Source organism: Rhea pennata, chromosome 37 (genome assembly GCF_028389875.1).
Source record: "Rhea pennata isolate bPtePen1 chromosome 37, bPtePen1.pri, whole genome shotgun sequence".
Lineage (NCBI taxonomy): Eukaryota > Metazoa > Chordata > Aves > Rheiformes > Rheidae > Rhea > Rhea pennata.
Window position 1 is genome coordinate 341,221 of NC_084699.1, and position 17,997 is coordinate 359,217.

At 71.4% G+C, this 17,997-nt stretch overlaps 3 protein-coding genes across 7 annotated transcripts; all 3 read left to right on the plus strand.

The window, feature by feature from the left end:
- The first annotated feature begins 42 nt into the window (after positions 1 to 42).
- TINF2 (TERF1 interacting nuclear factor 2) lies at positions 43 to 10,032 on the plus strand. 5 transcript variants are annotated; one of them, XM_062598802.1, is made up of 11 exons: positions 43 to 172; positions 1,171 to 1,342; positions 3,476 to 3,583; positions 4,823 to 4,924; positions 7,293 to 7,403; positions 8,073 to 8,172; positions 8,390 to 8,471; positions 8,566 to 8,621; positions 8,715 to 8,770; positions 9,617 to 9,659; positions 9,745 to 9,816. In XM_062598802.1, the coding sequence occupies exons 1-11, from the start codon at positions 153 to 155 to the stop codon at positions 9,798 to 9,800; spliced, it is 906 nt and encodes a 301-aa protein (XP_062454786.1). In that variant the 5' UTR covers positions 43 to 152; the 3' UTR covers positions 9,801 to 9,816. The 5 variants fall into 5 exon arrangements, with proteins under 5 accessions (XP_062454786.1, XP_062454788.1, XP_062454784.1 ...); XM_062598804.1 differs by lacking the exon at positions 9,745 to 9,816 and having other exon boundaries at positions 7,283 to 7,403; positions 9,617 to 9,663; XM_062598800.1 differs by lacking the exons at positions 8,715 to 8,770; positions 9,617 to 9,659 and having other exon boundaries at positions 7,283 to 7,403; positions 9,745 to 10,032.
- A 374-nt stretch (positions 10,033 to 10,406) lies between these two features.
- On the plus strand, positions 10,407 to 12,714 carry NEDD8 (NEDD8 ubiquitin like modifier). The gene is made up of 4 exons (XM_062598805.1): positions 10,407 to 10,505; positions 11,455 to 11,502; positions 11,789 to 11,871; positions 12,502 to 12,714. Exons 1-4 carry the CDS (start codon positions 10,488 to 10,490, stop codon positions 12,593 to 12,595), a joined length of 243 nt encoding a protein of 80 aa, XP_062454789.1. The 5' UTR covers positions 10,407 to 10,487; the 3' UTR covers positions 12,596 to 12,714.
- A 455-nt stretch (positions 12,715 to 13,169) lies between these two features.
- On the plus strand, positions 13,170 to 17,713 carry LOC134153000 (uncharacterized). Its single transcript, XM_062598776.1, has 6 exons — positions 13,170 to 14,055; positions 15,017 to 15,103; positions 15,839 to 15,918; positions 16,029 to 16,070; positions 16,820 to 16,952; positions 17,702 to 17,713. Exons 1-6 carry the CDS (start codon positions 13,549 to 13,551, stop codon positions 17,711 to 17,713), a joined length of 861 nt encoding a protein of 286 aa, XP_062454760.1. The 5' UTR covers positions 13,170 to 13,548.
- The last annotated feature ends 284 nt before the right edge of the window (positions 17,714 to 17,997 follow it).

Here is a 17,997-nt window from a genome sequence, read left to right on the forward strand (position 1 = left end):
GCGGGGCGGCGCGCTGACGTCACTTCCGGCGCGGCGCGCACGGCGGCGCGCGGAGCCGCCGCTGCCCTCCCGCCGCCGCCGCCGCCGCGGGGCCCGCCCGGAAGTGACGTCACCTCCCACCCCCCCCACACACACCGCGTCCTCCCGGCACCATGGGCGGAAGTGACGTCAGGTGAACGGGGCGAGGGAAGCCGCCGCGATGGTTTGGGGGGGGGGAGAGGAGCCGCGTGTGGGCGGGACTTCCGGGTTCGGGGGGGGGGAGGAAGAGGCGTCACTTCCGGCTTGGGGGGGGCTAGGGGAGGGGGAGGAGCCGCGGTGGGAGCTGGGGGCGGGGCTTAGGGGCGGGGGGCGGGGCTAGCGGCCCGGCAGCGGGGTGGGGGTGGGGCTTGGGGGCTGGGGGCGGGGTTATGGCTGTGGGGGCGGGGCTACGGGGCTGGGGGCGGGGCTTAGGGCCTAGCTGAAGCCCCCGGGGGCGGAGCCTAAGGGTATGGGGCGGGGCCAAGGTGGTGGGAGTGGGGTTGTGGGGCTGCTATGGGGCTGGGGGCGGGGCTAAGGGGCTGGGGGCGGGGCTAAAGGACTGGGGCGGGGCTAAGAGATGACGGGTGCTCTAGTGGGCGGGGCCGTGGGGCTGGGGGGCGGGGCTACTGGGTTTGCAAGCAGAGCTATGGGGCTGGAGGTGGGGCTGGGAGACTTGGGCGGGGCCTGAAGGACCATGGGGGGGTCTAGTGGGCGGGGCTGTGGGTGTGTGGGTGGGGCTAAGGGGCTGGGGGCGGGGCTAAGGGACAGTGGGTGCCCTAGTGGGTGGGGCTATGGGGCTGTGGGTGGGGCTAAAGGACAGTGGGTGCTGTAGTGGGCGGGGCTATGGGGCTGTGGGCACGGCTGTGGGGCTGTGGGCGGGGCTAAGGGACTGGGGGCGGGGCTAAGGGACAGTGGGTGCCCTAGTGGGCGGGGCTATGGGGCTGTAGGCAGGGCTGCGGGGCTGGGGGGCAGGGCTATGGGGCTGGGGGCGGGGCTAAAGGACAGTGGGTGCCGTAGTGGGCGGGGCTATGGGGCTGTGGGCACGGCTGTGGGGCTGGGGGCGGGGCTAAGGGACTGGGGGCGGGGCTAAGGGACAGTGGGTGCTCTAGTGGCGCTCCAGCCCCCCCCAACATACCCTCCGCCCCACGGCAGCCCCACCGTGGCGCTGCGGCTGGCGCTGGCGGGGGCGTGGCACGCGGTGCGGGGGCGGAGCCTGGGCCAGTTCCCCCGGGTGCTGGGGCTCCTCGACGCCGTGGGGCGGGCGGCGCCGGGGGCCGTGCGCTACCGCCATGGCGCCCGCCTCCGCCTGGGCCTCCAGGCCGCCGTGAGTATCCCCCCCCCCCGCCTCGCGCCCCCCCCCTCCCCTCCCAAGCCCTTCCCAGCATGCACCGGGCTCCCCCCTCCCCAAGATGGCCGCCGCCTTCCCCGCCTCTCGTGCTTCGGGGCACCCAAGATGGCCGCTGCTGCCTTTCGCCGCCGCCGCCCGCCTCCCAAGATGGCCGCCGCCTCCTTCCTTCTGCCCCTCGGGCAGCCAATATGGCCGCCGTCATCTTCCTCTCCAGTCTTGGCCTCCCAAGATGGCCGCCGCCTTCTTCCTTCTGCCCCTCGGGCAGCCAATATGGCCGCCGTCATCTTCCTCTCCAGTCTTGGCCTCCCAAGATGGCCGCCGCCTTCTTCCTTCTGCCCCTCGGGCAGCCAATATGGCCGCCGTCATCTTCCTCTCCAGTCTTGGCCTGCCAAGATGGCCGCCGCCTCCTTCCTTCTGCCCCTCGGGCAGCCAATATGGCCACCGTCATCTTCCTCTCCAGTCTTGGCCTGCCAAGATGGCCGCCGCCTCCTTCCTTCTGCCCCTTGGGCAGCCAATATGGCCGCCGTCGTCTTCCTCTCCAGTCTTGGCCTGCCAAGATGGCCGCCGCCTCCTTCCTTCTGCCCCTTGGGCAGCCAATATGGCCGCCGTCACCTTCCTCTCCAGTCTTGGCCTGCCAAGATGGCCGCCGCCTCCTTCCTTCTGCCCCTTGGGCAGCCAATATGGCCGCCGTCACCTTCCTCTCCAGTCTTGGCCTGCCAAGATGGCCGCCACCTCCTTGCTTCTCCCCTAGGGCAGCCAATATGGCCGCCGTCATCTTCCTCTCCAGTCTTGGCCTGCCAAGATGGCCGCCACCTCCTTGCTTCTCCCCTAGGGCAGCCAATATGGCCGCCGTCATCTTCCTCTCCAGTCTTGGCCTGCCAAGATGGCCGCCACCCGCTTCCTTCTGCCCCTTGGCCGCCCAAGATGGCCGCCACCTTCCCACCTCCCCCCCTGGGGTATCCAAGATGGCCACTGCCTACCCACCTAACCCCCCGGGGCATCCAAGATGGCCGCCGCCCCCCTCCTTCTCCACGGGGGCCCCCACCTCCAAGATGGCTGCCGCCCTTCCCAGAGTGCTCCGGGCCTGGGGAGCCACCCAACATGGCCGCCACGCGTCCCAGCGTGCACTGGGCGGCCCAAGATGGCCGCCGGCCTCCCCAGCATGGCCGCCGCCTTCCCAGCAGGCACCTGGGCCGCCACAATGGCAGCCGTGCTCGCGGGCGGCCATGTTCCCATGGTGCTCTGCGGGGGCGGCCATGTTGCCCCAGCGGCAGCCATGTTGGCAATGTTCCCCACGGTGGCGGCCATGTTCCCATGATTCCCTCTGGCGGCGGCCATGTTGCCAGGGGAGGCGGCCATGATCCCGAGGGTGGCAGCCATGTTCCCATGATTGCCTCTGGCGGCGGCCATGTTGCCAGGGGAGGCGGCCATGATCCCGAGGGTGGCAGCCATGTTCCCATGATTGCCTCTGGTGGCGGCCATGTTGCCAGGGGAGGCGGCCATGATCCCGAGGGTGGCAGCCATGTTCCCATGATTGCCTCTGGTGGCGGCCATGTTGCCAGGGGAGGCAGCCATGATCCCTATGGCGGCAGCCATGTTCCCATGATTCCCTCTGGTGGCGGCCATGTTGCCAGGGGAGGCGGCCATGATCCCTATGGCGTCAGCCATGTTCCCATGATTCCCTCTGGCGGCGGCCATGTTGCCAGAGGAGGCGGCCGTGATCCCAAGGGTGGCGGCCATGTTCCCATGATTCTCTCCGGTAGCGGCCATGTTGCCAGGGGAGGCAGCCATGATCCCGAGGGTGGCGGCCATGTTGCCATGATCCCTCCGGCGGCGGCCATGTGGCCAGGGGAGGCAGCCATGATCCCTATGGCGGCAGCCATGTTCCCATGATTCTCTCTGGCGGCAGCCATGTTGCCGGGGGGTGGAGCGGCCACGTTCCCAGGGCCACCCCGGCGGCCATATTGCTTCCTACCACCCCAGCTGGGGCAACGCCCCCCGTCCCCACGCCCCCCCCCCCAACTTCCCCGGGAAGAGGTGCGTGTGTGTGGGGCAGGCGGGGGGGGAGGGGAGGCCCGGCGGCGGCCATGTTCCCACGATGCCTTGCAGGTGGTGATGCAGATGCTGCGGGAGGCGCAGCCCGACGGGAAGGTGCTGGACGCCGTCGACTCCTTCTTCCCCGAGGGCGAGGCGCCGGGGGCGGGCCACGGCCACGCCGTGAGCGAGGGGGCGGGCGGCGCTATGGGGCGGGCGCTATGGGGCGGGCGGCGCTATGGGGCGGGCGGCGCTATGGGGCGGGTGCTGGGGGGGCGGGACGGGGAGGCGGCGGCCATGCTGGGGGGCGGCGCTGGGGGGCGGGCGGCGCTGGGGAGTGGGCGGCGCTATGGGGCGGGCGGCGCTATGGGGCGGGCACTATGGGGCGGGCGGTGCTATGGGGCGGGCGGCGCTATGGGGCGGGTGCTGGGGCGGGTGGGATGGGGAGGCGGCGGCCATGCTGGGGGGCGGCGCTGGGGGGCGGGCGGCGCTGGGGAGTGGGCGGCGCTATGGGGCGGGCGGCGCTATGGGGCGGGTGCTGGGGCGGGTGGGATGGGGAGGCGGCGGCCATGCTGGGGGGCGGCGCTGGGGGGCGGGTGGCGCTGGGGGGCGGGCGGCGCTATGGGGTGGGCAGCCCTATGGGGTGGGCGGCGCCGGGGAGGCGGCGGCCATGCTGGGGGGCGGCGCTATGGGGCGGGCGGCGCTATGGGGCGGGCAGGCGCCGGGGAGGCGGCGGCCATGCTGGGGAGGCCCAGTGCACGCTGGGAAGCGCGGCGGCCATCTTGGAGGGAGGGCCCCCGTGGAGGCGGAGGGAGGTGGCGGCCATCTTGGGGGTCCTGGTGGAGGTGGAGGGAGGTGGCGGCCATCTTGGGGGGCCTGGTGGAGCTGGAGGGAGGTGGCGGCCATCTTGGGGGTCCTGGTGGAGGCGGAGGGAGGTGGCGGCCATCTTGGGGGGCCTGGTGGAGCTGGAGGGAGGTGGCGGCCATCTTGGGGGGCCTGGTGGAGCTGGAGGGAGGTGGCGGCCATCTTGGGGGGCCTGGTGGAGGCGGAGGGAGGTGGCGGCCATCTTGGGGGGCCTGGTGGAGACAGAGGGAGGTGGCGGCCATCTTGGGGGGCCTGGTGGAGGCGGAGGGAGGTGGCGGCCATCTTGGGGGGCCTGGTGGAGCTGGAGGGAGGTGGCGGCCATCTTGGGGGGCCTGGTGGAGCTGGAGGGAGGTGGCGGCCATCTTGGGGGGCCTGGTGGAGCTGGAGGGAGGTGGCAGCCATCTTGGGGGGCCTGGTGGAGGTGGAGGGAGGTGGCGGCCATCTTGGGGTGACCAAGAATAAGGAGGAAGATGGCGGCGGTGGGGGGGGGGGCACACGAGGGGCCCAGGCGTGCCCTGACCCCTCTCCCCCCCGCCCGCCCCACGTCCTCTCCCCCAGAGCCCGCGGGACCTGGCGATGGTGGCGGAGGCGCAGGAGAGCTTCCGGGAACTGGTGCTGGCGTTACTGGGGGACCGGGGCCGGCGGGCGGCCTACCTGCAGGTACGGCACACGCCAGCACACGCCAGCACACGCCAGCACACGCCAGCACACGCCACCGCGCGGGGCCGCCCGGGCCCGGACACACCAAGGGCCTCCCGGCGCTTCCCAGTGTCTCCCAGGGCTTCCCAGTGCCTCCCAGTGCCTCCCAGTGAGGCCTGTTTGCCCCGTGAGGGCTCCCTAACCCCTCCCAGTATGTCCCAGTAAGGCCTGTCTGCCCCGTGGGGGCTCCCTGCCACCCCCAGTGCTTCCCAGTGCCTCCCAGTGAGGCCTGTTTGGCCTGTGGGGGTTCCCTAACCCCTCCCAGTATGTCCCAGTAAGGCCTGTCTGCCCCGTGGGGGCTCCCTGCCCCCCCCAGTGCTTCTCAGTGCCTCCCAGTGAGCCCTGTTTGGCCTGTGGGGGCTCCCTAACCGCTCCCAGTATGTCCCAATAAGGCCTGTCTGCCCTGTGGGGGCTCCCTGCCCTCCCCCAGTGCCTCCCAGTCCCTCCCAGTGAGTCCCAACTCCCCCAGTCTGACCTCCCAGCCCCTCCCAGCCCCTCCCAGTGCCTCCAAGTGAGGCCTGGCTGCCCCGGGGGGGGACCCCCAGCGCCTCCCAGCAACTCTCGGTCCCTCCCAGTGAGGCCCAACTCCCCCAGTCTGACCTCCCAGCCCCTCCCAGTGCCTCCCAGTGAGCCCCAATTCCCCCAATCTGACCTCTCAGCTGCTCCCAGTGTCTCCCAGCCCCTCCCAGTCCCTCCCAGCACCTCCCTGTGAGGCCCAACTCCCCCAATCCGATCTCCTAGCCTTTCCCAGTCCCTTCCAGTGAGGCCCAACTGCCCCCGGGGAGACCCCCAGCCCCTCCCAGTGCTTCCCAGTGCCTCCCAGTCCCTCCCAGCCCCTCCCAGTGAGGCCCAATTAGCCCAATTTGACCTCCCAGTGCCTCCCAGCCCCTCCCAGTGAGCCCCAACTCCCCCAATCTGACCTTCCAGCCTCTCCCAGCCCCTCCCAGTGTGGCCTGTCTGCCCCAGGGGGGGTCCCCAGTGCCTCCCAGTGAGCCCCAACTCCCCTAGTCTGAGCTCTCAGCCCCTCCCAGTCCCTCCCAGCGCCTCCCAGTGAGCCCCAACTCCCCCAGTCCGACCTCCCAGCCCCTCCCAGTCCCTCCCAGTGAGCCCCAACTCCCCCAGTCCGACCTCCCAGCCCCTCCCAGCCCCTCCCAGTGAGGCCCGGCTGCCCCGGGACAGATCCCCAGCCCCTCCCAGTGCCTCCCAGTCCCTCCCAGCACCTCCCAGTGAGCCCCAACTCCCCCAGTCCGACCTCCCAGCCCCTCCCAGCCCCTCCCAGCCCCTCCCAGTGAGGCCCGGCTGCCCTGGGGCTGGCCCCTAGCCCCTCCCAGCCCCTTCCAGTGCCTCCCAGTGAGCCCCAACTCCCCCAATGTGACCTCTCAGCCGCTCCCATCCCCTCCCAGCCCCTCCCAGTGCCTCCCAGTCCCTCCCAGCACCTCCCAGTGAGCCCCAACTCCCCCAGTCCGACCTCCCAGCCCCTCCCAGTGAGGCCCGGCTGCCCTGGGGCGGACCCCCAGCCCCTCCCAGTGGCTCCCAGTGCCTCCCAGTCCCTCCCAGCCCCTCCCAGTGAGGCCTGGCTGCCCCGGGGCTGGTCCCCAGCCCCTCCCAGCCCCTCCCAGCGCCTCCCAGTCCCTCCCAGCGCCTCCCAGTGAGCCCCAACTCCCCCAGTCCGACCTCCCAGCCCCTCCCAGTGAGGCCCGGCTGCCCTGGGGCGGGCCCCTAGCCCCTCCCAGTGCCTCCCAGCCCCGCCCAGTCCCTCCCAGCCCCTCCCAGTGAGGCCCGGCTGCCCCGGGGCGGGCCCCCAGCCCCTCCCAGCCCCTCCCAGCCCCTCCCAGTGCCTCCCAGTGCCTCCCAGCCCCTCCCAGTGAGGCCCGGCTGCCCTGGGACGGATCCCCAGCCCCTCCCAGTGCCTCCCAGTCCCTCCCAGCGCCTCCCAGTGAGCCCCAACTCCCCCAGTCCGACCTCCCAGCCCCTCCCAGTGAGGCCCGGCTGCCCTGGGGCGGATCCCCAGCCCCTCCCAGTGCCTCCCAGTCCCTCCCAGCGCCTCCCAGTGAGCCCCAACTCCCCCAGTCCGACCTCCCAGCCCCTCCCAGTGAGGCCCGGCTGCCCTGGGGCGGATCCCCAGCCCCTCCCAGTGCCTCCCAGTCCCTCCCAGCGCCTCCCAGTGAGCCCCAACTCCCCCAGTCCGACCTCCCAGCCCCTCCCAGCCCCTCCCAGCCCCTCCCAGCACCTCCCAGTGCCTCGCAGCCCCTCCCAGTGAGGCCCGGCCGCCGCAGGGCGGGCCCCCAGGGCCTCCCAGTGGCTCCCAGTGCCTCCCAGTGCCTCGCAGGGCGCGGCGGGCCGCGAGTACGGCGAGCCCTTCCTGCGGGCCCTCGAGCGCCTGCTCTTCGAGTACCTGCGGCGGCTGGAGGGCGCCCTGCCCCCCCCCGACCTGCGCCAGGTGGGCGGGGCCGGGCCCGGGGAGGGGGCGGGGCCTGCGCGGACCCGCCCCTCTTAGGCCAGGCCCCGCCCCCCCCTTTCGGGGAAGGTGTGGGGGGGGGCGAGCAGGTGGGCTGCCGGGGAGGTGGGGTGGTGGGAGGGGTTTATAGGAGGAGGGGGCGTGGCTTAGGGGAGGGGGCGTGGCCATGGGGAGGGGCGTGGCTATGGGGAGGGGGCGTGGCCTGGCCGAGGAGGGGGTGGGGACTGGGCTTGGGGGAGGGGCTAGCTGGAGGAAGGCGGGGGGGGCCCTGGGCATCGGGGAGGGGCGGGGCCTCTGCAAAGGGGGAGGGGCTTGTACTGAGGGGTGGGGCCTTAGCGGTGGGCGGGGCCTGGGGAGGGAGAAGGGGGCGGGGCCTGGGCTGCAAAGGGGGTGTGGCCAGGGCTGCAACCGGGGGGGTAGTAGAGCAGGGAGGGGCTTGTGGCAGGGGGGGCGGGGCCTCGGGGAGGGGCGGGGCCTCTGGGAGAGGGGCGTGGCTCTAGGGGGTGTGGTTTACGGGGGGGTCGGGGAGGGGAGGCGGGGCACAGCCCCATTGGGGTGGGGTGGGAGGGTCCAGGAAGTGGGCGGGGCCTACGGGAGGGGGGTTGGGCTGAGGCCCCGCCCCCTTCTACCCTGGCTCCGCCCCCCTCACAGCTGCAGGAGGCCGTCCGGCGCCACGCCCCGCCGGGGCCCCGCCCCCGGGACCTGCCAATCCTGAGCCGTTACCTGGCCGACATGGGCTACGCCCACTGCGGTAGGCGGGGCCTCGCTTCGGGGGGGCGGGGCCTCGCTCTGGGGGGCGGGTCTTTTGCTCTAGGGGGCGGGGCTTTGCTCTCGGGGGGCGGGGCTTCGCTCTGGGGGGGGCGGGGCTCTGCTGCCAGAGGGAGGGCGGAGACTCGTTGCGAGGGGGCGGGGCTTATCCCTCCTGTAAGCCCCGCCCATGCCTCCTGATGGCCCCGCCCCCCTTCCAGGCCCTTTGCCCCGCCCCTTGAGCTCCGCCCCGCCGCCGCCTCCCCGGACGCCTGGGTCCCTCCGCCGGGAGCCGCCCCGCCGGTAAGTGGCTCCGCCTCCCCGCCAAGCTCCGCCCACCCCCTTTGCTGACCCCGCCCGCTTTTAAAGTGACTCCGCCCCCTTCCCCTCCTTGCAGGGTCCCATCCCGCCCCGGGCTCCGGAGGCTCCGCCCCCTCCAGGCTCCGCCCCTGGGTGAGTGACAGGCGGGGGGTGGGGAGGGAGGGAGGGACCCAGGCGTCCGGGCCCCGCCCTCATTCGCTCCTTCCCCCCCCCCCCCCGCCCCAGACTTCGTCGGTGATGTCATCGGTGACGTCATCGGCGACGCGTCGCGCCGCCGGAAGGTCGCGGCCCCTCCCGGGGCTCGCTGGGGGGGGGGGGGAAGGGGGTGGATTTGGGGCCGATTCGGGGCTTTTAGGGGCAATTTGGGGGTTTTAGGGGCAATTTAAGGGTTTTAGGGGCAATTTGGGGCTTTTAGGGGCAATTTGGGGTCTTGGGGGGAACCTGGGGCTTTTAAGGGCAATTTGGGGCTTTTAGGGGTAATCTGAGGGTTTTAGGGGCGATTTGGGGCTTTTAAGGGCAATTTGGGGCCGTTATGGGGCAATTTGAGGATATTAGGAGCAATTTGGGGTCTTGGGGGGAATTTGGGGGCTTTTAGGGCCAATTTGGGGGCTTTTAGGGCCAATTTGGGGCTTTTAGGGGCAATTTAGGGTTTGGGGGAAAAACGGGGCAATTTGGGGGCAATTCGGGGCTTTTAGGGGCAAATCGGGTTTTTTTAGGGGGCAACAGAGGGGTTTTATGGGCAATTTGGGGTTTGGGGGGGGCAATTTGGGGGTTTTATGGGCAATTTGGGGTTTGGGGGGGCAATTTGGGGGTATTATGGGACAATTTGGGGGGTTTGGGGGCAGCAATTTGGGGATTTTGGGGGCAATTTGGGGGGTTGGGGGCAATTGGGGGGTTTGGGGGCAATTGGGGGGTTTTATGGGCAATTGGGGGGTTTTGGGGGGGCAATTTGGGGGGTTGGGGGCAATTGGGGGTTTGGGGGCAATTGGGGGGTTTTATGGGCAATTGGGGGGTTTTGGGGGGGCAATTTGGGGGGTTCGGGGGGCAATTTGGATAATTAACGGCTCAGGGGGTAATTAAGCCCCTCAGGGGGGGTAATTAATTGCCCCCTTCCCCCCCCCAATTAGGCCAAGGCCCTGCCCCTCCCCCGCCGCGCCCTGCCCCCGCCCGGTGAGTGCCCCTCCCCCCCCAATCAACCCCCCCCGATGCTTAATTAACCCCCCCCCTTGCTAATTGCCCCCCCCCTCCCTTGCAGATGGGCCCAGGCGTCCGGGCCCCTCCCCCGGGGCGCCGCCCCCCGCTGCCAAATAAAGAGCCATGGAGCGCCGCCCCGCCTGCCACATTCTGCGCCGCCCCGCCCCCCCCGCCTTCCCATTGGCCCGTGCGCGGGCACCGCGGCGCCTCATTGGTCCGCCCCGCCCCTCCCCGTTCGCCCTCAACGCGGGGGGGGGGGGAGGGGGCTGAACCATGCGTCCAGGCGCGGGGGGGGGGGGGGGAGAGAGAGGGCGGGGGCGTAACGGGCCAATGGGGTTGAAGGAGGGCACGGGAGGGGGCCAATGGGAGCGTGGGGAGGGATGGGGGGGGCGCACCACGTGACAAAACGCGGGGCATGATGGGATTTATCCCCCCCCCAGCAATAAAAGGCGCCTCCCTCCCCCCCCCCCCACCGCGTTCTGCCTTGGTACAGTCCGGAGAACAAGGAGGGGGGCGGGGCGGCGCCGCTGATTGGCCGCGCCGCCGCTGAGCGACGGCCGCGCCGCCCAATGGCGGAAGCGGAGGCCGGCGGCGGCGGGGAGGGGAGGGGGGGGAGGGAACTACAGCTCCCGGCAGCCCCCGCGGCGCCGCCATTTTGTGGGCGGCCGGAGCGCGGCGGCGCTGGGAAATGGAGTCCGGGGGTGGGGGGGGGGAAGGCGGAAGTGACGACAAGGCGGGGAGGGGGGGGCGGGGCAGGCAGTTCGCTTCCGAGGTCAGAGGTGAGGCGGAGCCGGCGCGGCCACGATGCTGATCAAAGTGAAGGTGAAGGCGGCGGCGCGGGGCATTGTGGGAGTGGGGGGGGTCCCGGGGCATTGTGGGAGTGGGGGGGGGGCTGCGGGGGTCCCGGGGCATTGTGGGAGTGGGGGGGGGGCCTGGGGGGTCCCGGGGCATTGTGGGATTGGGGGGGGTCTGGGGGGGTCCCGGGGCATTGTGGGATTGGGGGGGGTCTGGGGGGTCCCGGGGCATTGTGGGAGTGGGGGGGGCCTGGGGGGTCCCGGGGCATTGTGGGATTGGGGGGGGTCTGGGGGGTCCCGGGGCATTGTGGGAGTGGGGGGGGTCTGGGGGGTCCCGGGGCATTGTGGGAGTGGGGGGGGCCTGGGGGGTCCCGGGGCATTGTGGGATTGGGGGGGGTCTGGGGGGTCCCGGGGCATTGTGGGAGTGGGGGGGGGCCTGGGGGGTCCCGGGGCATTGTGGGAGTTCGGGGGGGCTGCGGGGGTCCCGGGGCATTGTGGGATTGGGGGGGGTCTGGGGGGTCCCGGGGCATTGTGGGAGTGGGGGGGGCCTGGGGGGTCCCGGGGCATTGTGGGATTGGGGGGGGTCTGGGGGGTCCCGGGGCATTGTGGGAGTGGGGGGGTCTGGGGGGGTCCCGGGGCATTGTGGGAGTCGGGGGGGCCTGGGGGGGTCCCGGGGCATTGTGGGAGTGGGGGGGGCTGCGGGGGTCCCGGGGCATTGTGGGAGTGGGGGGGGTCCCGGGGCATTGTGGGAGTCGGGGGGGCCTGGGGGGTCCCGGGGCATTGTGGGAGTGGGGGGGTCTGGGGGGGTCCCGGGGCATTGTGGGATTGGGGGGGGTCTGGGGGGGTCCCGGGGCATTGTGGGAGTTGGGTGGGGCACTGGGGCGCCCCGGGGCATGGTGGGAGGGGAGAGTGGGGGCGGGGCTCTGAGAGGCTCCGCCCCCTTCCCGCCCCCCCCCCCCCCCCCCCGCTCCGGGCAGACGCTGACCGGGAAGGAGATCGAGATCGACATCGAGCCCACGGACAAGGTCGGGCCCCGCCCCCCCCCCCCGCACTCTGCCCCGCCCCCTTCCCAGCATGCCCCGGGGCGGTGAGATTTTGGGGAGGGGGGGGCACGCGGAACGACCCTTCCCAGCATGCCCTGGGGCCGCCCTCCCACGATGCCTCTTGGGGAAGGGGGGGGGGGGTTTCCCATCTGGCGCGGCTTCTCCCCGTTCCCATGATGCTTTGCGGGGAGGGGGGGGGCGGGGTGAGGGGAGGGGCCACGCCCCGGCCCCGCCCGCCCCTCCAGCGTCCCACGATGCCGCGGGGCAGGTGGAGCGCATCAAGGAGCGGGTGGAGGAGAAGGAGGGCATCCCCCCCCAGCAGCAGCGCCTCATCTACAGCGGCAAGCAGATGTGAGCGGGGGGCGGGGCCTGGGGCCGGGGGGCGGGGCCTGAGGTGGGGGGCGGGGCCTGGAGCCGGAGGGGGCGGGGCCTGGAGGAGGAGGAGGGCATCCCCCCCCCCCCAGCAGCAGCGCCTCATCTACAGCGGCAAGCAGATGTGAGCGGGGGGCGTGGCCTGGGAAGAGGGGCGGGGCCTGGAGCCTGGGGGGCGGGGCCTGAGGTGGGGGGCGGGGCCTGGAGCCGGAGGGGGCGGGGCCCAAAGGGGGGAACTGGCAGGCAGATGGGGCACTGGGAGGGGAAGAGATGGGGGTGGGGCTTAGGAGGGGGCGGGGCTTAAGGGCAGGGGGTGGGGAGTGGGCGGGGCTACGGCAGGAGGGGAGGGGCTTATGGCTCCTGGGGAGCTAGAGGGGGCGGGGCTTCGGGGGCTGGAGTGGGCGGGGCTACAGCAGGAGGGGAGGGGCTTACAGCTCCCAGGGAGCTGCAGGGAGGAGGGGGGTGGGGCTTGGCGGTTAGAGGGCGGGGCTTGGGCGGGCGGGGGTGGAGCCAGGGACAGCCCGCGGATGGGGGGGGGGGAGGAGGGAAGGGGTCCAGGCGTCCTGGTGACCTTTGACCCTCCCCGCCCCCCCCCCCCCGGGGCACAAGGAACGACGAGAAGACGGCGGCCGACTACAAGATCCAGGGCGGCTCCGTCCTCCACCTCGTCCTCGCCCTCCGGGGGGGCGGGGCCTCCCGGTGAGGGGCGGGGCTCGGGGCCGGCCCCGCCCCCTTTGCCCGCCCCGCCCCCAACGGAGTCCGCCATGTCGTGTCCCCCCCCCCCCAGCACGTTAATAAAGCTCCTCGGTGACCGCTCTTGAAGCCCGCGGGCCCCGCCTGCCGCCGCGGCGTTGCCCCTTTAAGCCACCCGCCTCCCAGCCTGGTGGTGTAGGTGGCCCCGCCCACTCTGTAGCCCCGCCCCCTTTTGGCGGGTTGGGGGAGGGGGAGGTTCGCCTCGCTGGCCAAGCCGATGGGATGGAGGGGGGAGGGGGTTGAGTGGCATTGCCGTTTTAATGATACCGGTGGGGCCCACAGTCTCATGGGCTAGCCCTTTGAAGAGCTTCGGAAGGGGGGGGGAAGGCGTTCACTCATAGCCCTTTTAAGAGGAGGGCGGGGCCCATTGTGGCGTCGCCCTTTTAAGCCCCCACGCGGATGCGGCGCTCGGCGTCGCCGTTTGAAGAGCGGCTGGGAGGGCCCACAGCGCACGTGGGGGGGGGCTCTTAAAGGGGCAATGCCTGCAGGGCCGCCCAAGATGGCCGCCTCCGGGGTGGTGGCGGGTTGGCGGCATCCTAGGGGCTCTCTATGGTCCCTCCAGGCCATGGAGGGTCTCTCTAGGCTGCCTATGGGGTTCTCTATGGTCCCTCCAGGCCATGGAGGGTCTCTCTAGGCTGCCTATGGGGGCCTCTATGGTCCCTCCAGGCCATGGAGGGTCTCTCTAGGCTGCCTATGGGGTTCTCTATGGTCCCCCCAGGCCATGGAGGGTCTCTCTAGGCTGCCTATGGGGGTCTCTGTGGTCCCCCCCAGAGGGTCTCTATGGTCCTCCAAGGCCATGGTGGTCTCTCTAGGCTGCCTAGGGAGGTCTCTATGGTCTCTGTATGCTCCCGCCCCGCCCCCATCGCCAACAGAGGCCACTCTGGACCCTCAAGGTGAGTCTCTATGGTCCTCGCCGGCAGCCGGGCCTCTCTGGACGGCCTCGCCTCGCCGGAGGCCGCTCTGGAGCCTCTAGACGCGTCTCTATGGTTACCCCCCCCACAGCCAACCCGCTGTGGGGCCGTGAGGGGGGCGGGGCTTGGGGGGCGCTCTGATTGGTCGCTCCACGGGCAGCGTTCGGTAATAAAAACCAAAAAAACAAAAAACAAAAAGGGGGGAAAAAACCGTTTCTGGGTGAGCAGAGAGGGGCCCAGGCGTCCGGGGAGGGGCCCAGGCGTCCGGGCCCCTCCCCCCACCCGGGAGGCCCCGCCCCGCCGCGCCCCGCAGGCGAGCGAGGCGCGAGTCCTCCGCGGCGGCCGGAAGGGCCGAAAGTGGCCGCTCCGGCGGCCGGAAGTGACGACTCGGCTGCACCGCGGGCCCCCCCGGCCCCGCCCCCTTCCCGTCATGGCGGCGCCCGAGCTGGAGCAGCTGCTGGGGGAACTGCTGGAGCCGGAGAGCGGCCGCATCCGCCGGGTGAGGGCCCAGGCGTCCGGGAAGGGGCCCAGGCGTCCGGGAGGGGCCCAGGCGTCCGGGAGAGGGGCCCAGGCGTCCGGGGAGGGGCCCAGGCGTCCGAGGAAGGGGCCCAGGCGTCCGGGAGAGGGGCCAGGCGTCCGGGAGTGGCCCAGGCGTCCGGGAGAGGGGCCCAGGCGTCCGGGGAGGGGCCCAGGCGTCCGGGGAAGGGGCCCAGGCGTCCGGGGAGGAGGGCCCAGGCGTCCAGGAGAGGGGCCCAGGCGTCCGGGGAGGGGCCCAGGCGTCCGGGGAGAGGGGCCCAGGCGTCCGGGGAGCAGGGGCCCAGGCGTCCGGGGAGCAGGGGCCCAGGCGTCCGGGGAGGGGCCCAGGCGTCCGGGGAGCAGGGGCCCAGGCGTCCAGGGAGAGGGGCCCAGGCGTCCGGGGAGCAGGGGCCCAGGCGTCCGGGGAGGGGCCCAGGCGTCCGGGGAGAGGGGCCCAGGCGTCCGGGGAGCAGGGGCCCAGGCGTCCGGGGAGGGGCCCAGGCGTCCGGGGAGGAGGGCCCAGGCGTCCGGGAGGGGCCCAGGCGTCCGGGGAGAGGGGCCCAGGTGTCCGGGAGCAGGGGCCCAGGCGTCCGGGGAGAGGGGCCCAGGCGTCCAGGGAGGGGCCCAGGCGTCCGGGGAGAGGGGCCCAGGCGTCCGGAAGAGGGGCCCAGGTGTCCAGGGAGGGGCCCAGGTGTCCGGGAGGAGGGGCCCAGGTGTCCGGTGAAGGGGCCCAGGCGTCTGGGGAGAGGGGCCCAGGTGTCCGGTGAAGGGGCCCAGGCATCCGGGGAGGGGCCGAGGCGTCCGGGGAGAGGGGCCCAGGCGTCCTGTGGAGGGGCCCAGGCGTCCGGGGAGGAGGGGCCCAGGCGTCCGGGGAGGGGCCCAGGCGTCCTGGGGAGGGGCCCAGGCGTCCGGGCCCCTCCCGCCCGCTGACCCCGCCCCCGCAGGCCACCGCCCGCCTCCGCGAGGCCTTCGCCGACCCCGCGACCCCGACCCGCCTCAGCCTCCTCCTCGCCGCCTCCCCCCGGCCCCAGGTGGGACCTCCGGCGACCCATGATGCTTTGCGGCGGCTTCGGGGGGGGCCTCCTCCCCCCCTTCCCCTACGGCCCCTGCCCGTTTCCAGGCTCCCCGAAGCCGCCGTGTCGGTTTCAAGACCTGCTTTGCACCTCCAGCGCCGGTTTCGAGGCGCCCTTGAAGCTTTTTGCGCGTTTCGAGGCTGCCCCGTACGTTCTGTGGCGGTTTCAAGCTCCCCCGAGAGCCTCCTCGTCTGCTTCCTCCTGTCCTCCGCCCCCCCCCGCCGTTGGTTTTTAGGAGCATTGCATGCATCGGTTTCAAGACCCCCCCCGTGTCAGTTTCGAGGAACACCCCCTCACCCACGTGCATTGGTTTCGAGACCCCTCGCCATGTCGGTTTCGAGACCCCCCATGTCGGTTTTGAGGACGCCCCCCGTGTCGGTTTCAAGACCTTCCCGCGTCGGTTTCAAGATCCCCCTCGTGCCAGTTTCAAGACCCCTGGCATCGGTTTCAAGACCGCCCCGTGCGCGCATCAGTTTCAAGGAAACCCCCTGCTTGTGTTGGTTTCGAGACCCCTCATGTCGGTTTCAAGACCCCCCGCTCATCAGTTTCAAGACACGTACGCGCGCACACCGTGTCGGTTTCAAGACCCCCCCCACCAACGTCAGTTTCGAGACCCCCCGCAGTTTCGAGACCTCCCCCGTCGGTTTCAAGACCCCTCCCGTGTCAGTTTCAAGGCCCCCCACCCCCCCGCAGGTGCGGCAGCTGGCGGCGGTGCTGCTCCGGCGCCGGATCTTGGGCCGCTGGCGGCGCCTGGACCCCGCCCTGCGCCAGAGGTGGGTGCCCGGGGGGGGGGTGGGGGGGAGGAGGGGGGTGGGGCAAGATGGCCGCCGGGGCGGGGCTGACGCCGACGCCGCGGCGGTTTCTTCTCCCCCCCCCCCCGCAGGCTCCCGGCGCTGCTGGCCGAGGCCCTGGAGCGGGAGACGGAGTGAGTGCGAATCGCGGTGGTTTCGGATCCCCCCCCCACCAAATCCCGGCGGTTTCAAGCCCCCCCCCTCCCCCTTGCCCAATCACGGGGCAGTTTCACGTCCCTCCGGATTCCGGCGGTTTTGAGCTCCCCCTTGGCGGTGGTTTCGAGCCCTACTCGCCCCCATGGCGGCGGTTTCAAGCCTCCCCCCACCATGGTGGCATGGCAGCGGTTTCAAGTGCTCTCCCCCCCCCACACACGCCCCATGGTGGCGGTTTTGAGGCCCCCCGCAATGGTGGTGGTTTCAAGATCCAGCCCCACCCATGGCAGTTTTGAGCCCCCCCACCATGATGGTGGTTTCAAGTCCCCCCCCAGTAGTTCCCGGCCCCACCCTCATGGTGGCAGTTTCAAGCCCCACCACCACCACTACCACAGCGGTGGTTTCAAGTTCTCCCACCACCACCGTGGAAGTGATTTCAAACACCCCCACCACCACAGTGGTGGTTTCAAGGCTCCCCCCCCCCACACCAGCAGTTTCAAGGCCCCCACCCCACCCCCCGCACCATGCCGGCGGTTTCGAGACCCCCCCACCACCATAGCAGCGGTTTCAAGACACCCTGCCCTGCATGATGGGGGTTTCGAGCCCCCACCCTACCACGGCAGCGGTTTTGAGCCCCCACCACCATAGTGGCAGTTTCAAGGCCCCCACCACCACCACACCCACACCGTAGCGGCGGTTTCGAGCCTCCCCCCCGCCTCGCCCGCCACAGGCACCCAGTGACGGTGGCCCTGGCCCAACTGGCGGCGCTGGTGCTGCGCCGGGGGGGGCCTGAGCGCCTGGGGGCCCCCTTGGGGCCTGGCTCCAAGCGGGGGGCCCAGGACCCCCGCGCCCCCCCGCAGGAGGTAAGGGGCGCAGACGCGGCGGTTTCCAGGCCTCCCCCCCCACCCGTCCCCTTTCCCCCCGGCCGGGAGTCCCTGGGGGGGCGGTTTCGAGGCCCTCCCCCAGCCCGTTTTTGCCTCTCGAATCAGCGAGGCTGTTGGGGGAGGGTGGGTTTGAGGTTGGGTGGTGGCAAATGACGGTTTCGAGGCCCCCCCCCGGCCCGTTTTCCCTTGTAACTACCCGTGGGGGTCTTGAGGTGCAGTTTCGAGGCTCCCCTTTACTACCCCCAATTGCCTGGGGGGGGGATCCCAGAGGGTGGTTTCAAGGCTCCCCATAGTCTCCGTGGGTCCCAAGGGAGCGGTTTTTCAGGCTCCCCATACCTTATTTCCCTTTCATTGCTTTAGAGCGGGGATAGTTTCAAGGCTCCCCCGTGCCCCCCCCCCCAGATTGCCGCTGTGGGTCTCGGGGGCGGTTTTGAGGCTCCCCACATCCTATTCCCAATCTTGGGGTCCTGGGGGGTGGTTTCGAGGCGCCCCACAGTCTATTTCTCTCCCCACTGTTATGGGAGGTGAGGGGCGGTTTCAAGGCCTCCCCCCGACACCTAGTTATGCAGCCCGTTGCTGCTATGGGGTAGTTTTAAGGCTCCCCCAGCTCCAGTTGTACCCCCAATTATCCATATGAAGGAGTTTCAAGCCCCCCCCATATCCAGTTGTCTCCCCAGTTATCCCCATGGGGCAGTTTCAAGGGCTCCCCTGTCCAATTACCCCCCTAGTTGTTTCTATAGGGCAGTTTCAAGCCCCCCCCACATCCAGTTGTCCCCACGGGGCAGTTTCAAGCCCCCCCCACATCCAGTTGTCCCCATGGGGCAGTTTCAAGCCCCCCCCCACATCCAGTTTGTCCCCACAGGGCAGTTTCAAGCCCCCCCCACATCCCATTCTCCTCTCCCCCGACTGTCCCCGTGGGGCCCCAGAGGGGCGGTTTTCGAGGCTCCCCCCCCCACATCCATCTCCTCCCTGCCAAGCTGAGGGGGGGTGGGGGGCGGGGGAGGGCGAAGGAACCCAAACGGGC

Bases quoted from the DNA above. Each gene is read 5' to 3' on its own strand.
- TINF2 (XM_062598800.1), top strand. From the start codon at position 153: ATGGGCGGAAGTGACGTCAG. The intron at 8,173-8,389 runs GTAGGCGGGGCC...CCCCCCTTCCAG, and splicing joins CATGGGCTACGCCCACTGCG to GCCCTTTGCCCCGCCCCTTG. The intron at 8,472-8,565 runs GTAAGTGGCTCC...CCCTCCTTGCAG, and splicing joins CGCCGGGAGCCGCCCCGCCG to GGTCCCATCCCGCCCCGGGC.
- LOC134153000 (XM_062598776.1), top strand. From the start codon at position 13,549: ATGGTCCTCGCCGGCAGCCGGGCCTCTCTGGACGGCCTCGCCTCGCCG. The intron at 14,056-15,016 runs GTGAGGGCCCAG...CCGCCCCCGCAG, and splicing joins AGAGCGGCCGCATCCGCCGG to GCCACCGCCCGCCTCCGCGA. The intron at 16,071-16,819 runs GTGAGTGCGAAT...CGCCCGCCACAG, and splicing joins GCCCTGGAGCGGGAGACGGA to GCACCCAGTGACGGTGGCCC.
- NEDD8 (XM_062598805.1), top strand. The intron at 11,503-11,788 runs GTCGGGCCCCGC...GCCGCGGGGCAG, and splicing joins ACATCGAGCCCACGGACAAG to GTGGAGCGCATCAAGGAGCG. The intron at 11,872-12,501 runs GTGAGCGGGGGG...CCGGGGCACAAG, and splicing joins ATCTACAGCGGCAAGCAGAT to GAACGACGAGAAGACGGCGG.